Raw genomic sequence first — 18,192 nt, 5'->3', positions numbered from 1 at the left:
TCAAGAAAGATGCTTTGAAAGGTTTTTATTTTAACTTGCTAAAAATAATGGCATTAGCCTCAACATGTCCCAGGCAAGAGCATTCTACTGCCTTTGCCTAGTATGCTTTCTCTTTGATTATAAGCATAAATGTGCTTTGTAGAAATTTGTGTTAACCTAGTCATGTTTTTGCTGCTAACCTTTGCTGTATAAACTCAAAAGAATTGGACATGATCTTTCCTACTTAATTCCTAGGGTTGGAAGTGCCTTCTCAGGCACCTGCAGCTCAGTTGTACCCATGTTGAGGTCAATCTATTTATTTGGCCTCAGGCTCACGCTTCTTGTTTATCCAAAGTTTCTCTCGTCCATATTTTCTACCCCAGGACCTTGGTGCCATGTGGGTGGAAAGTGTGCCCTGAACTCTTACCCAGGTTTGGAACTGCTTCCTGCCTCATTCCTGTGAGCCCCATTAACTAGAGGCCAAGCCAGTTTTCCTTCCTTACCTGGTTTTGGTGAGATTCCCTTGACTGACCTAGGCCTCACATGCACTGCAGTAGTCTCCATTCTGCATTTCTGAATCCTGATCTCTCCTCTGTGTCCTTTGCTATCTTGGAAGTTTGGGCTAGAACTGGACTTAATCTTTCCCACTCCTAATTGGAACTGATCTCAAGTTATTGTCCTAATTTCCTACCTCTCACTATTCCATTTTTATTCTCTCTATGCCTTTGGACTCTTGCCACTGAGCAGTGCTTCTGACTCTTTGCTGGAAGCAATGCTCCTCACAAAGAACTGTATCAATTAAGAGAGGAGTAAGAACCTGGTGACTGAACTTCAGATATTATTGCTTACCACTCACTGCCTTTCTCCTGTGCATCTCTGGAGATGGTGATGGTGATGGAAGACAGTCTATATGTGATGATGTAGAGTTGATCTTCTTTAAATTCTGCTCATCTAAGGGATCTACTAGCTTCGTGATGGGCAAGCCACAAACTGGCTGTTTGTATCTTGCATACTGTAGTGCATCCATGATCCATCTCATTTCACGCCAAACTTCATCTATTTGCTTCAAAACAAAATGGTAAAAGATATTGTTATCAGTTATTGAAAAGTAATGTTTCCCAAGAATCCAAGATGATCCGTTTTCTATAGTGTTGGTATGAAGCAAGAGTAAAACATTTTCAACATAGGTTTGCTAAACCAGAAAATGCTGTCATGTTTTTACCTAAGGGACTGTGTCATTGGTGCAAATAGCAGAGGCCTGGATTATAAATGGGATCTGCCACTTAGCTCTATAATTATAATTATTATTAGCTCTGCAATAACCATTTGACCTCTTTCTTTGAGTCTTAGTTGCAGTATTTGAACAATGTGGACAAGAACATCTTCCCTCTTATACTACACAGGGTGGCTGTGATGATTGGGTGAAATGATGGATTTGAAAGCATTTTGTAAATCTGCAAGGCATTTTGCTATTAATTCTTGGTAAATAATGAAATAGTCCTCTTTGGAATATAGTGGAGGAAGGCATATTATAAAATCTGAATTTCAGAATGCTTTAAGAAATGTAGTTTTAGTTTTTATATGTGATCTAGAAAAACAAAACATTACTGGAATATTTTGCTAAGTATAGATTCTTGGTCTTATTTTAAAGAAAATAAGTAATTTTATATAATAAACTTATTATTTCCTTACATTAAAATAAATGCTTCTAAAGGACAAAACAGCTTAGTCTTAAGTAATGTAAACATCCTTACATTTTTAGGAGAGTGCCATTTTAGATTGCTACCATTCTGATATTAGTGATTTCAAGGCTAATCACATTTTCATTAAAAAGTACTACAGTAGTTACTCAGAAGCCTATTGGTATAAAAGTCACGCATATGTTTGAGTCTACTTCTGTAGATAGATGTTCTCCCAAATCTTCAAGGATATTGATCGTGAACTTTCTGATTATTCTGACCATATCCAAGGAGGGGCTGTTAGCCACATAGTTTTAATGGGTCCCTGGAGCTTGTGATAAACTTTGTATCTAACTTCACTAGGTGCCTTGGCATTAATTTCTTTGGTCCAATTTACTCAGCTGTAAAAAGAGGAGGTTGAACTAGATGATGTCTAAGGTCCCCTCCTGCTCTGACAATTTATGAGTGATTTTTGAAGAAGAACATTTAGAGAGTTGGTGTCATTCAACTTCCATGTAGAAGGTGTTCATTGTATGAACAATACCAAGTTAAGGTTTCTCTCACTGTAGAGATTTTAAAGGTAAGGGATTACCTAGTATTATATTTATTTTCAAAGTTCCTTCTTAGAGGCTTAATTTGTACTTTAAACCTGCTCCTAAAAGAATATTTACAAACCTGTTGCTCCCAACAGAGTTGAGTCTGAAATTTTGGTATTCAGTCTGCCCTGTTCCGAATCATGCAAGTGAGAGTGAACTAATGAATGGCACCCTGTGGCTAAGAGCCATTTTCCTTTGCTTTCTAGGTCTGTTCTGTCCTGGGGTGACATGAACTGGCAAAGTACTCAGAGCTGTTAATGAAAGTGTGAGATTGAGCCTTAGGTTTTGTTAGCATGGTAAATTGGGCAGGAGATTCAGTAGTAGGCAGGTCCGTGAGGAAGCACTGAGTCAAGAGAGGAATCTAAAGTTCAGGGGATAAAGCCAAAGTGGAAATCCCATATGTGACTCAGACACATTTTTATGGTGGGATCACTGTACTCTCATTTGACTTTTATTGGCCCTACCTCATGTAGCATACTCTTTCTTCAGAATTATTTTAACGGTATTTCATGACAGTGGTCAGTTTTTAGTGTGCCTTTCAAGAACACTTTTTGTGTTTTTTTGTGACCTCCAAAGAGTGGGTACTTAAAAAATGATTGTTCAATGAATGAATGCATGAATGATTGGAATTGTTACCTAATTCTTTAGGTGTCTACCCCTCAAACAGTTACTGTGCTAGAGTAAGATAATGTAAATAGTGAGTATACTTTATAAGCTATATATTATAAAATTTCCAGTTGTTAAATGAAGCTGATGATTATTATAGTTGGCTGAAAGATATGTCCATGTCCCAATCCCCAGAACCTGTGTATATGACCTTATATGATAAAAGAATAAACATTGCCATATAGGGCGAAAGATGTGATTAAGTTAAAGCTTCTGAGAGGGGGTGTTTATCCTGGGTTATCTTGGTGGGTTCTAATTCCAATGACAAGGCCCTTTAAGAGTGAGATAAGGGGGAGATTTGGAAGGCAGAAGAGGAAGAGGCAATGTGACTATGGAAGCAGAGACAGGAGTGAGGTGGCCACAAATCAAAGAAAACCAACAGTCATCAGAAGCTAAAAAAGTCAAAAAACAGAATCTCCCCTTGAGAGGGAGTCCAGTTTTGACAACACCTTGATTTCTGACTCCTAGTCTCCACAACTGTGAGAGAATAAATTTTTGTTGTTTCAAGTTACCCAGTTTTTGATAATTTGTTAGAGCAGCCCTTTGAAACTAAACTGATTATTAGTAATAATCCACTTGCTCTCTTTGGATAAGATCGTTTCAACCTGATTGACAGGGACTGAGAGTAAGATTAAGAACCCCAGCAATGTTTACCTCTCAGTTTTTCTCAGTGATGAGGTGGCGAGGTCTTAACTGAAGAAAAATAAAAAAACATAGGTTTAGGGAGGCCTCTGTATTGACTTTAATGGGACTTAGCTAAGTGGCTCCAAAAGAAGTACAATTTTCACCCATTTTACATTATACTGTTGATCTAAAAGTAACTGACAACATAATCCCCACTGACTTTAAGGTCCAAATTCAGCTTCTAAAGACTTGCTGACACATTTGAAAAAAGAAAGACCATGAACTCCCTAGGTCTGTTGGTTAAAAGTTCTGCATCCATTTCTCACTCTGCTCTTTAAAAATTTCAGTTTTCATCCCATAAATTATGCCCCTTTCTCTGTACTCAGGCAAGATAATATTTTTATTAAAATGTAAAGGTGATTGGTTTTCTCACAACACAGTTACAAGGTGCCTGTGGGGATGATAGATTGGCTATATTTAATGAGCTGTGTTTCTATTACAGCTTAGGAGTATTTGAAGCATTACAGTATATAAATTATAGCCTAATTGCCCTTTAGGTTTTAGCAGCTCAAAATATGCCAAGCTCCAGGTCTCCGCATTTTGACATTTCTGCTGTGTGTGCTGTCTACAAAGCCTGTATACCTTATCTATGATTTTCTACACCTCCCTTGGTCCAACCCTCCCCCTTTCTGGCTGCACTCCTTGGCTTCTTTTCCTAACTGTATTTACATAGACTCCCTTGCTCTTTACAATGTTTGGTTTGTGTAGTGACTTCAACACTGTCTTAGATCTGGAATCGTACAAATGCTCTCGCGGCTGGCGGTCGCCTCTGTAGGTTATGGTGTGTGGTGGGTTGAGCTGTGAACACCAATGGGTGAGTGGCTGCAGCTGGTTTTGATTTTGAGAGAGAGAGAGAGAAAGGGGGATTGAGTCTGACTGAGAAGCCCAACACAGACAGGAAGAGAGATGATATCAAAATTATCTCCTTCCATGCAGTTATCAATGTTATCAGTGTGGGATAGAGCAAGGCAGTCCATTGATGGCCGTGGGTGCAGGGAGATGGCCTGGTTTTATCCTGGCCAAGAAGTTAGTTTTCGAACTGATTGGGAATTGGCTTTTATCCAAGTGTACACGTACCTGGCTGGCTGGAAGGAGAGTGTGTAGAGAGGGGTCTCAAGTTACCTACTTTGGGAGACCAAAGCAGTGCAGAACTTTGAAGAATTCCTGGCCTGCCTTTATCCAGCCCACTTAATGTTGTGATGAAAGAGAAAGAGAAAAAGGCAGTGGATCCCAAGGCTGAGTGAAAAAGATAGGAGGAGGGGTAGTAGGCAGGGAGTAAGAATGAAGCCAGGAACTCTTGGAGGGATTTGAGATCCTGACAGACTGAAGAAAGTCATCCTCCTCATTGGATGGACACTCTGGACTTGGGGAGGCTTAGGTGGAATAAAGCAGCAGCAGAATCTAAAGTGCAGTAGGAGAATGTTGCTCTAAAAATATTTATGGCTGTTAAAGAAGTCATAAAATGTTAGAGCTGACAAGATCTTTAGAAATCATCTAATCCGATTATTTCACTTTCCATATGAAGAAATTAAGGCCTATGTAGACCCAGTAAATTGTCTAATATTCTGAAGTTTATTAGTGGAAGAGCCAGGACTAAAGAAATGGATGTTCCTTAACATCTGGTCTATTATTATTCTTATTATGCTCTGCTGTCCCTTATACTAGATTCAAAAGATAAAATGGTTTTGCATGTTCTTTCTCATCCTACAGTCTTCCTCCTCTGTTAGCCCTCTTCCCTGTCTGTATATCATTTCTACTGGAAATAAAATAAGTGAAATAAATGCTTTTATTTTGTAAGCACTACATTCTTAAGTCAAGAGAGCAAATAACTTCTTGAAAGGTTGATTTCTTTAATCTGAAAAGTCACTGAAGATTAAATTATTTACAAAATGAGGAAAATAGAATATATGCTTTGCAAGTATATTGACAGTATCTTCTTTTGAGTATTTCAGAAACCTTGAATCTTGCACTTTCATATTTCAAAGGATTTTCCCTTTTTAGTGAAGAACGAATGGATAAACAAATAATTTATTGCCATATTTATTATGTGTCAGGCACCCTGCTGTGTCAGGCACTCTGCTGAGTGCTTTACTTGCATTAGCTTATTAAATCCTTACAGTAACCCTGTGAAGTAGTCCTCTTATCATTCATTTCACAGATGAGGAGATTGAGACTTAGAGAGATTTATTAGTCCAAACTTCACAGCATTTCCTCATCTTAAGTTCTTATTACTTCTCACTCAGATATTTGTAGTAACTTCTTGTTTTCCTGACTTAAGTCTTCTCCTCCTTAAAACCAGGGATGATATGCAAATTATGTACTGAATATGATCAATCAGAATTAAAGCTTATGATGAACAACCAGAATGGCCAGACCACTACATATGCAAGGAATATTACCCCTGCTTGAATCTATCTTACAAGATCTGTGAGAAATTATTATTTACCCTCTCCAAAACTTTGGTCAGCTCCCTGTTGCCTAAAGAATAAAGTGCAAATTTCTTACCATGGCTTTTAATAAAGCCCCCTTGATCTGATCTCACATCTTTCGGTTTACCTAATCTCTCACCACCATCCTTTACTCAATTTATGTCCCAAGCAGTCTTAACTACTCATCATTTCCCCAATACTTTCCCCAATTTTTCTGGTCTCTTTGCTTTAGCTGTTTATACATTTGTTTTGAATGTCCCTCAGTCCATTCCTCCTCAGTGTGGTCTAACCTATCCATCTAGGCACAGTTCAGATACTAATCACATCTTCCATGGCAACGTTCCTGATACTCATAAGTGAAAGTCAGTTTTTACTTCTTTATGTAGACACAGGTTTTTCTGGGGGGCTTGAGGGTGGGATTGTTACTTCTCTTTTTGTACCTAACACATTTTACAAAAAGTAACTGCACACATTTTTTGTCTACCCTAATGTATTTTAAACTCCTTAAGGTCTGGGGTCTTCTGTAATTCAACTTTGTACCTACTATGCAGTGCCTTCTAATAGGTGTTCAATAAATATTTACCACATTGAACTGAACATATATCATAGTGATATTTATCATGGGCTATTGCTTGATTGGGTAACTTATGGGCAGAAAGATCATAAGGTTTGCCCAAAGGATTTAGAGGCAATTTTAGACCAGATACATATTCTCTTGACTTCTTGTCACTACCCCTTTCACAAGACCCTGAAGTGTCTCCATAAAGCCTTTCCAGTCAAGACCATAGGCAGTGAACTTTTGCAGCCACAGATTAAAGTGTCAAGTCTGCCATAAAGAAGTCCAAAATATTAGGAACCTTAGGTCTGATTGTTCGGGGTTAAATTTAGGTTTGAGTGTTTGGGTTGGGTCTTTTCTTCTCTCTTTTTTTTCTAGGATATTGAGTTAATTACATATTAATATATATATTCTATTGGAATCATCAGTAGGGTGACAGGTAAGAATAATATTCTCATCACCACTTCTACTTTTTCACTCCAATATAGGAAGCTACTACTACCTACCACAGTGATTCAAAGCTCTTAGTGACATTGGGATTTATCTATAGTTTTTTCTTAAGTGTTTATTTGAAAATTCACATCTCCCTGAGCTTCATATTTAACCAAATCAACAGGCTACTTACATCTGTGTTCTTTAAATTAGTCCAGATTGCTGTTCTCCCCCCACCTCCCCTTGGTTCTCATCCCACCCCCCACCCTGCTGCCTCTTCTTCCTTCCTTTTACCTCAGAAGAAATAAACTGTTACCTGAATGAAATCTAAAACTTGCTGGTGTCTTTGTTTGGCAGCTGCAACCTCGCTGTCTGAGATAGCTTCCCTCAGGGACTGTTGGGTATTCAGAGAATCCAGCTCCACAACAGCAGAAAGGTGGCAATACAGACTAATAAATTTCTCCCTGTAGCTACAAAAATGAACTGGAAAATGGACAAGCAAAATAAAACATGTTAAGATCTGGTATCAAAATAGAGAAATTCATACCTCAAAGAAAACAAGTTGAATGAAAACATGATTTATTAATCCTATCACTGGAAAATATTAAGCATAAATAAATTATAAATGTGCTCTTAAGAGTCCAGTTGTCTGGCTTTAGGCAGACAGTATTTCCTTTTAAGGTTTACATAGGTCCTGGTAAGGTATGGGGAAGGGGGGTTCGCCCAAGCTGCAATTTATGTGGACTTTCCCCAAAGCAGGACTGTATGTGTGCGTTTATGTGCATATATATATATATATAGAAGCTGGGAAAATATGTTTGCTTATCACTTTAAAGAAAAAATGAGCCAAGCAGCAAATTGAAATCTAATTTTGATATTGATGTATGATTTTCAATGTGTATCTTACTTGCTCCTTTCCAAGATCAGAATGATGCCTTGGAAGATGTAAAACATGCTTTTCTTGAGGTGGCTCTTGTCTGACTAGAAGACTTCTCTACAAGCCTCTTGTGATGGGCTTTGATCCTCCTCCTCCCTTCCCCTCCCTTGGCTCCTCTGGAAGAAAGATGGGAGCTGATGCCTGGACAGACCATTTTGGTCCTTGGCAGGTTTGGCCTTCCTCTCTCAATAGGGCAGAATCCAGTGGAAACAGTCTGACCTTCATCTTCATCATTTACTGGTTTTCAGGATGAGCAGAGCAGAGTAGGACTGAGCCTGTCTCAGGCAGCCTGATGGGGTCAGATTTTTCAGTCTTTTCTGACTGGCTCTCATCATGAACCATAACTTCAGATTCTGGGGGGATGAGGAAATTATCCTGATCTAATGTAGTACCTGTTTCTCCTTGATCATGGTTGAATTTGGAGACTCACGCTCTAGGAACCTCACTTTCCTATGTACCTCTGACTTGTACTAGTGTGTTCTTGCTTTGAACAGGGCTGTAGTATCTCAGTAAGTCCACTGAAACATTTTTATTCTGCTTTTCTTTTGGTAAGGGATTTTGGAAAGAACATCTAGCTAACTCCTGTGCTTTAGGCTTCTTCGCTGCAGGTTCCCTAGTCCTAGACCTGGTCATTTAGGGAAGATAAACCAAACTATCCCAAAGTGGGGTATCTGTTTATCTCTACACCTCACTGAAGAAACCCCGTACTGAGTGATTTCTGTGCACCCTACAACTCCTTTCTTATTACTGCCTGCTTCCTTGTTTGGTTTCTTCTTAGAGTAAATCTTAATGAGTATAAAGGCAACCTGCTCTGTTTGTATTTCGTTATATGGACGTGGAAGGGAAGAATGGGGTGAGGGCTTCAGTGGCACATCCTTACTCCTGCTGTGCACCATTTCAAAGAGAAGCTTCTCAACTCAAGTAGTCTCAGTTAGGGAACTGATTTTTCTCTCGTGTCAGATCCTTCCTTCTTACTTTTCTTCACTCTGCTTAGAACTTCCTCACCTGACAGGCAGAACAGATTTCATATAACCTCCAGTGACAAATTATTGAGCTTCTCCCAAATACTCTAGTTTTCCTCTATTTCCCTGTTTAGAGACCTCACAGAGCTGCTTCTTGATTTCAGCACATAAAATCCAAACATCTTATCAGCATAAAGGTCTTTGTGATCTATAATTTGAATATATTTTCAATCATATCTTTCATCATGTGACACCTCTCTCCCATCCTGCATTAACACTAATCTTCAGTCAAGTTGAATGTATAAATACCATATCTGTTTGTATTTCCATGCTTTTAAACGTGTCTTTTCCTCCTCTTCAAATACCCTTCCCTTCCAATACATTCATATCAGCTTCTGGTACTTCTGGAACCAGCTTAAATGTCTTCTACTCTGTGATGGCTTCTCTGTTACCTCTTCTTCTCCAAGGTAAAATTAGTTTTTCCCTTTTCCATGTCCCTATAGCCCTTGTTTCTAAATGTATGATGGCATTATCCTGTGTTTACTTGAATGTCTTGCTACCATTTGTGTCTTAAAACCATGTCTTTAATTTTATTTCCTCAAAACTTGGAACATTCATACATATAACATGCTTCATAAGATAGTCTATGTAGCAAACATATATTATGAAATAATAGCATCTTATATGGAATTATCCTGCCCTGTGGAGTTTGTTAGAGTTAAGCTTGAATTCTAACTTGTTCCTTTTATGGCTTATTTACTTTAAGTAAGTTATTTAATCTGATGGAACATCAGCTCTCTCTGCTGCAGCTTTGTAAGGTTGCGGTAAGAAATAATTATAGTATAGATAATGGTTGTCTCAGAATTAGATGCAAGATGTCTATTTATGTTGTGAATTTTAATTTTTCTTCTTTTAAGTCATCCATTTATGCAAAACTGAAGTTATGATAAATATATTTCTAATGTTGACAGTCATTACTTTTAGCAAAAATAAAAGAAACTATACGTATTAAAAAAAACCGGAACATTATAGCTTCTCAATAGATGTTCATTGAGTGAATGAATAAATGCATGATCTCATCTAAAGTGTGCAGATCTTTCCTCCAAAGTCTCTTCTTGCCCTCTGTTCTTACTATGTTTCTGATTTTCCTGTTTTGAAAGGTGTACTTCAGATCTGTGATACTTATAAGCAGTTCTATAGGAAGGAGTCACTATTACTATAGTTTACTCACTGAGCCTTGTGACTCCATGAATGTTTTCTAAGCCTTTCGAGGAGGGATTATATCCTGTCAGCACCTGACAGATATCTTCTCTTGGTTGGAAGTGTAGAGAATCAAGTGTCTCACAGCCTTCCTTTTCAAACCAAGTGAAAGGAAAGGGAAGGAAAAGAAAGGAAACAAAAGATGGGAAGGGAAGGGTAGGGAAGGGAGAAAGGAAGAAAGAAAGCTTTTCTTTCTTTCTGAAACATTACTGGGGAGAGAGGGAAGGCACTAAAGAATTTCTTTAAAGGAAACACTATCAGTCCAATCCTAATTCTTAAAAGCCAGGGTATTCACAACTTTCCCTTGTGTCTCCTTGAGGTAGGAGCTGTGGACCAGTGGGTAGTCTCACAGCACCCATACTGCCAATGTCATGCACATAAGTGAGTTATGAGGAGGCCTCAATGCCAATGTTTCAGTTTCCTGCTCTGGCGATTACTTTAACATAGTCTTTTGTGGTTTAGCAATAATATACCCAGGAGGGGAGATAGATTGGAAGTTTCTAATTTTTTTTAATGCAAATCACATCAATTTTCCAGAAAAAAAATGTATACGGTTATACTAATGACTCATCAGTAATTCTCAAACTAAGGCTAATTTTCTGTGTCTCTCATTATCTATCTTTTTTTTCTATAAAAGACAGTGACAAACTAAAATACAGTAAGCTCCCCCATACAAGTCAGATTAGGAGTATGGTAGAATGGAAAGTACATGGGCTTAGATGCCAAGCATACTTGGGTTTGAATCATGGTTCTCTCACTCCTTCCCCTGTGTGACAGTGGATATATAACCTCTGCGAGCCTCAGTTTTCTTATATCTGAGACGGAATAATAATGGCTACCAAGGGTTAAATAACACAATGTATATAAAGTGCCTAGCACAGTGTATGGCACATATCAAATGCAAATAAATGTTCCTTCCCACTCTCCTAGGAAGAATGAGGCGTTGAGTAGTTAGAATATTAGAACAGGATGAGGATTAGAATCAGTCTGGGTCATGTGGCCTAGCTTGGAAGCCAAGGAGTCAACAAGGAAACCTTTTGGGGTCAGTTTAGTTTCATGATTCTTGCCAAGGGTCAGAAAGAACCTCTGCACAAGGTGCCTCTCTAATGTCTCCTGGTAGTGAATATGTTGACAGTTGGAATTCAGGAATGGTACTCTAAATCATGAAAAATGGGCATTAGGAATGAGAGTTGAGACCATGTCATTTCTTGTAAGCCTGTGGCCTGTATTCCATTAGGTTCAGGCCTAAATATCCCACAGGTACCTCAAACTCATCATCTGTCAAACTGAACTCATCATCTCTCTCTTCTCCCAAACTTGTTCCTCCCCTCACATTTCTTATTTTGGTTCATGGCAACATTATCTATCTCAGCACTGTATCCAGACTCTCTGGCTCCTCCATTTTGCTCTCCACCCACATCAAATCACTCACAAAGTCCCATTGATTTCAGCTTCTAAATTCCTCTTGCCTCTGCCTTCTCCTCTCCATCCCACTGCTGCTGCCTTGGTTCAGGTCCTTATCATTGCTTGCTTGAACTAGTGAGACAGTTTCTTAGTTGTTTCAAGTCCCAGCCTTTTTTTGCTCTCCCACAATCCATCTGCCACAGAGTGCTATAAACCAGTGAGAACACATCATTCCTTTTCTCAAAATCTTTTAATGGCTCCCTACTACCTACAGGATAAAGTCCAACCTCTTTAGGAAGGCATAAGTGGCCCTTCATGATTTTGACCTTTTTTATTTTTAGTGTCATTTCCTGCTACTCTTCCTCACATGCCTTAAGCATCTGTCACACTGATACTGAGAATACATTGGGCTGAATTTTCTCAGGTGTCCAAGCTTTTGGGCATGCTGTTCTTCTGTTTAGAATGATTTTCCTTTTCTACCCTACCAGGTGAGCGTTTACTTATCCTTCAGTGTCCAGCCCAATTATTAATCTCTGTAAGGAAGGAGTAGTGTTGTCCTCTGAAATTCAACAACGTACTTTTTACAGTAGCCCTTTCATTGTGTTGGGACTGTTGGTATAGAGATTTGTATTCCCTATTAGATTCTGAAGTTCTGGTGCAAAAAGGGTGTGTTTTCTTAATGTCTGCATGTCCAGTCTCTGTATAGTACCTGGCATATAGTTGAAAGTCAGGAAAGGTTTAATGGATGGATACAGCTGAATACAGGTATATGAAATATATACCAGGTCTCAAACTTTTTTTTTCAATTCCCCAGTTTTTTTTTTTTTTTTTTTTAATCTTTCTAGTCTAATTAGCATGAGCCATAGAGCCAAGGGAATCAGTAAAAATCAACTTTCTTCATCACAGACTTGCTGTCAGTGTGACTGCCCACAGGGTTAGGGCAGAGTAACTTCCTCAGAACAGGCAAATCCTGAAGAGGCCACAGCACCAGAGTTCCTAAGGGCTCATGATGCTGCTTTCCTTTTTGTCACAGGAAACAGTATAAATAGTGACCCTTGTAAGACCCCAGCACATGCTTTATTAATGCAGAGGGATCCTGTCCTAATCCTACTCAAAGCAGAGTAGAATGCCAGTCCTCAGGCTATGGGAAGAGGTATGGGTCTTTTGTGAAATAGTACCATTCTTCCCAGTTCAGTGCTACTCATAGAGATCTCATGCTATCTCCCTCTATGACTATCTTTCTCTAACTTGCAAGTAATCCTGTGAAAGAACACTCCTGTGGGTTTGCCCAAGCCTCGTCTTTTCTCCAGGAAATAGAGGGCTAAGCTCCTGTATGATTTCATCCTTGCAAGATCTATTTAGTGTTGAAATAGGCACAGATGCAGTTTTCCATAGTTGGTTGGCAAATTATTTATGAATCACTTAGGCCACTGGTAGGAACATGGTCCCTTTGCCATATCTGAAGTACTTTTATGGGGACATGGATGACATACGAGTAAAACTGAAATATAGGGTTACCCTTTATTTTATTATTATAATTTACACATTCCTATGATTTGTACCTGTTCAAGTTCCGTTAGAATTCCTATGTTGCTATTAGCTAAAATTTTCTGAATTCTAACTGAATTTCTAACAATATTCTCTCCTTTTTCAGAAACGCTTAGTCTGTCTCTTGACTTTTTACTATGGAACTACCTAAGGAGGATGGACGTCCATGTTTTTAAGAAACAGATGGAAAAAATGCTTGGCATTTTTCTAAATGTTAGTCCACCATAGCAAGTCCCTACCAGTTCTTGTATAAGGTCTTAGCAAATACTTAGCAGCCTAATGGACATAGTACCTCTGGCAATCTGCCTCCTGGAAAGCTCTGATTGTTTGGGTGATAAGATAGAGTTTATATGATTCTCGCTAAGGCCCAGCAATATTTTAAAAGTTGTTGTTAGTGTTGCTGAAGTGCAACAAGCACTATACTCAAGAATGTATTCATTTCCTGCTATTGGCATCCTTTCCCTTTAGTCCCTAGAAAAGAATTGTGTATCCCATGGGAACCAAGCTCAACTAAGTGGCCTCTTCTGGAAACTTTCATCGTCCTCATTAATCAATTGAATCACTAATGATATGGTGACAAGGGAGGACCAGGAGGGTAAGAAAGTGTGGCTTACTCTAAGAAAAAAGCATATCTTAAAGTCAGAGACTACTGAGATCCAGGCTTTGATCTATGGCCTGGTTTTCATAAATGAAGGATGATATCTGATGGTCTTGTATTGTTTTTAGCAATAAGAAGAGGGAAGACAGGTCAAAGAAACAGGCACAGTTGGATTCCACTGTATTATGATGCTACTTACATTCCTTATTCTGGAAATTCCTAAATTCCTAAAATCTTTGTATCCTAAGCAGTACTTACTAAAAATGTGGACTATGTATTGGCAGCACGAGTATCCCTGAGAGCTTGTTAGAAATACATGTTCTTGTGTCACCTCCTGGACCTACTGACTCAACATTTCTGGGGTTGGGGCTCCAGGAATTTGTGTTTTAACAAGTTCTCCAAATGAACCTTATGCACGCTGAAGTTTGAGAAGCACTGTTCTAAGACGGTATATTCCTAAATCACGTACTCTAGATTTGTAATGGGTACCGTGCAAAAAAAAAAAATTTCTAGTCATGGTCAAATGAATTTGGAAAATTCTGGGTTAAATAAAGTTCTTTCTCTTTATTTTTTTGCTACTGTATTTCTCAGAGCTTTTAATTCATCATTCTACTGCTCAAAATCCTCTAGTGGGTTCCCAGCACACTTAAAGTAAAATCTGAAATCCACACCATGCCTATGAGGCCTTGCAAGATCTGGTCTCCTTTGACTCTCTGATCTCATCTCCTATTCCTATTCTCCTTCCTTACCTCACTCCATGTAGACTGATTGCTTAGTTATTCCTCAGCCTGGGCAGACACACTTTTACTTTAAGGCCTTTGCTCTTGCTGTTTCCATTGCTTGGAAATCTGCTCCAGTGTACTGAGAAAAGACTCCCCACATCATCCTGTCTAAAATTGCAGCCTGTCACTTCAGTCCAGTTCATAACCCTGATTTATTTTTCTTCATAGCCCTTACTACTCTCTGACATATAATATTTGTTGATTGGTCTATTATGTCTCCCTGACTAGGATGTAAACTCCATGAGGAGTTTGCATATTGCTGATTCTATAGTGCCTGGAATAGTGCCTGGCACCTAGTAAACTATTCAATAAATGTTTACTGATGAATGAATGAATGAATGGAGAGAGTCAAGGGATGCTAACAAACTCCACTGAATTGTGGAATAGAGTATAGCAATAGTAGGACAAGGGACGGCTGCCCAAGAATATTATGTGAGCCTCTCAAAAAGGCAGGGAAGACTGGAGACTTGCAGGGCTTGAACCTGCAGGTTCTTGGAAGTCATATACAATTTTGATTGATACAAATCATTGATTATTCCCACAATCAATTGAGGCATGGGGAAATGAATTTCATGAATTTTGCCTATATCGTATAACAACAATGACCATTTACAGTGTGGACTCCTGGTTAGCTCTCCAATAAAATACTTTCTTTAGCTCTTTTCTCTGTCAATTATTGACCCCTGGGAAATCATTCGCTTTTATGAATTCAGCTGTTATCAGTAGATACTAACCAAATTTCTGTGTTTATTACCCAACCCTCTCTCCTGCATTTCTACTGCCAGTGGAACATGCCTATCCGGATACTGAATTAGCAACTTCACATTCAATATATTCAGAGCTAGAAGCATCACTTCCTTTCCCAAACTATTTTCAACTTCACATTCAATATATTCAGAGCTAGAAGCATCACTTTCTTTCCCAAACTATTTTCCTCTCTAATTTCTTTTCTTCTGGTAATGGCACCAGTAGCCTCACAATCACAGAGGCTGAAAAACCCTAGAGGAAAGACTTCTCTATTCATTTACAAAATTCCCCAAACTTGTAGATCACTCCCAATGTTTCTTATACCTGTTTATTTCCTTCTTTTGGGTTCTACCATAATATGGACGATTATTATAATAGCCTGTGAAGTTTTTGTCTCCATCTCCCCTCCCCCCACCACTTTCAATCTATGTTTAACAGATTCTTCAACCTGACTCTCAAGAAACTGCCCAATATGGCTCCAACTTGTCCACATGGGTTTGTGTTCCACTATTTCCTCACATCATTTCTTGGACTTAGTCAAACTGAACCACTAGTTCTTTCCCTGACTCTGTTTGGGTTCTTCTGTTTTCCTAATTCTGCTCCCTATCACAAAAAAGCTTTCCCTTTTAACCATATTTATTAGTATTCTGTCCATTCTTAATGACACATCAAATACCGTTTTCTCCAAGAAGTCTTTTCTGATGTCATCTTTTAGAAAATGCACTTTCTCTTTTCGATATCACTCAATATCTAAGATTTCTGGTATGTTCTACCTTGTTCTATAATAATTTATATTCTTATTTTCTTCCTACCACCATAAGAGCCCCTTAAGGGTAAAGCCTTTGCCATTCTCATCTCTGAATTTCCACACTAGATACCCAATAGATATTTGTTGACTTGAAAGATCCTAATGTATTTTACAACAGCAATAATGTTCTATCACGTACTAATAATATTCTTTGGCTAGGGAGCTCATGAAATGATCACATTCACATCCAGGCATCTTGGGAGTGGCACAGCCAGTGTTATTAGTCTCTTGACACAGAGAAGGTGCAGAAAGGTTAAATGGTTGCCAGTGTCACACAATAATGTATCCATGGTTCTGCAAGCCTGATTCAAGCTTCTCTTAATAGTGCTCCCTCTCCTAGAAGATCACAATTGCTGCTCATCTAGCTTTCAGCCATTTGAACTACTTTGAGAGAGGCTTTGATTCAGATGCCCAGGTCTCAAATGGAGACATGAGACAGTTAGTTGCCTTGTGTGCTGCTAAATCTGGTGTCTGGGGCCAAAGATAGTCTGCCTCCATTCCACCCACCTACCCACTCACCCTCCCACAAATTGTACAATTCATTGGAGCTGACTGAACCCTTTTGCTAATTGCTTCATATTGGCCTGTTACAAGATGAAATAAGGGGAAGAGAGACAAAGCCTCCCTATTCACATTTTCACTGGGCTGCAGGGGTCTCTGTAAAAATAGAGAAACTGGGGCCCAGGCTATTCACTTTTGAAAGTCAGGACAAGATCTTCCACCATTCAGGATCCAACATTATAATCACAATATTGCATGCTGAGAGATTCTGTCAATTTCTCAAATTGGTCTGTCAGAAATTTAGAGTCTATTTAATATTAGAATCTGTTAAATAAACCAGCACTACTTATAATTATAGACTTTTTTCCTCCAAAGTGATATGCACTCCACATTTTAATTTCATTATTATTTTCTTCCCAGTCGAAGGGGAGAAGGAGAGAGAGGAGAGGAGGAAGGGGTAGGGTTTTTCATGAAAATATCAGTTCTTGCATTTCTGTTTTAAGGGAGCACAGGGAAGGCAAGAATTGCAGCCTGATAACTGAACTTTCTGTTTAGAATTCCCTCTTTTCCATTGGGTCTTAGCTAGGTTTCAATAATTATTGCTCAGGCACATAGTCTTGGAACTTTGCTTTCTCTCAGACTTGTACACAGTTCTAGGAAGGGTTGTTGCCAAAGCCATCATGTGATTTATTGACCCTCCACTGGGACAAGAGGGAACAGATATAACTTTGTGATTTTATTATAAGGAGGCTGGGTTAATATTTCTAGGTGAAACAAGCTAGTATACCAAGTTCAAACATCTGAAGAGGGAGGTTAAGAAACCCTGAGTGTGGGGTGTAAGGATTATTCTGTCCTGGGGCTGTACAGACGTCGTCTGAAGCAGGGAGCAGGAGAAGAAAGGACACATTGTGACCCATTTCCAACACCTCCTGTGTGTAGAGGCGGAAGTTCCTTGCCTGCAGAGGGACACGCGCGGAGGAAAAATAGGAGAGTTACAACATGGCACTTACATAAACAACACCAAACTGGCATAAAACATCTAACAAAATTACACGACTTCAAGCTTGGAATTTTTATACAACATAAATATTAGGGTTCAGCCCATTTAATAATGCTATATAAAATCAAGATTTAAGGCAGTAATGTTCCACATAAACTCTGAAAACAACATTTATGCTTCTTATAAAAGCAGAAAATGATTACATTCTGTGGGCTTTTCGAAATGATGAATATAATTACATGAAGCAACAAAAATGTATTGAATTAAAAATCCACTAGTTTCAATTTAAGTTGGTTAAGGGGGAAAAATGTAGTTTCTGGCCAAGGATTGAGAAAATTTTACAAGTATCTAAAAAAAATTGTTGTATGCACTGTTAGGCAGCCTTTTCCCAACATGTATTTGTAGCCCAAGAGTCACCAATGAAATTTGAGCTGCTTCAAACCTGCTAAGCCCAAGAAACCCTTTAATAGTATCTACTGTCACAAGTAGAGCTGGTACTTTTTCCCTCCACCTGAGCATACAGCCACCCCTGGAATGAGCCAGTTGCTCCCCTAGGGTCTTTATGGCATCTTGTGCAAATTATTCTGTGCCACAGTGTTGGCAGTTTTTGACTAGCTTTTCAAT

The 18,192-nt window shown here is 38.8% G+C and overlaps 1 protein-coding gene and 1 long non-coding RNA gene across 10 annotated transcripts in view; one reads left to right on the top strand and one right to left on the bottom strand.

The window, feature by feature from the left end:
- ANKFN1 (ankyrin repeat and fibronectin type III domain containing 1) overlaps positions 1–18,192 on the bottom strand; it is a 436,237-nt gene that overhangs the window by 17,973 nt on the left and 400,072 nt on the right. For all 5 annotated transcript variants that reach the window (XM_077164850.1, XM_077164848.1, XM_077164851.1 and 2 more), the window contains 3 exons: positions 17,356–17,524; positions 7,338–7,504; positions 829–1,042 (listed from right to left, as the gene is read on the bottom strand). In XM_077164850.1, coding sequence (XP_077020965.1) covers positions 829–1,042; positions 7,338–7,504; positions 17,356–17,524 — 550 coding nt within the window. The remainder of the gene's footprint in view (positions 1–828; positions 1,043–7,337; positions 7,505–17,355; positions 17,525–18,192) is intronic.
- The window catches only part of LOC143687670 (uncharacterized), a 177,454-nt gene that overhangs the window by 16,975 nt on the left and 142,287 nt on the right, over positions 1–18,192 (top strand). The window lies entirely within an intron of this gene.

This window comes from Tamandua tetradactyla, chromosome 6 (genome assembly GCF_023851605.1).
Source record: "Tamandua tetradactyla isolate mTamTet1 chromosome 6, mTamTet1.pri, whole genome shotgun sequence".
Classification (NCBI taxonomy): Eukaryota; Metazoa; Chordata; class Mammalia; order Pilosa; family Myrmecophagidae; genus Tamandua; species Tamandua tetradactyla.
The sequence above is the reverse complement of the archived record's forward strand: the minus strand, read 5'-3'. Positions and strand labels throughout refer to the sequence as shown.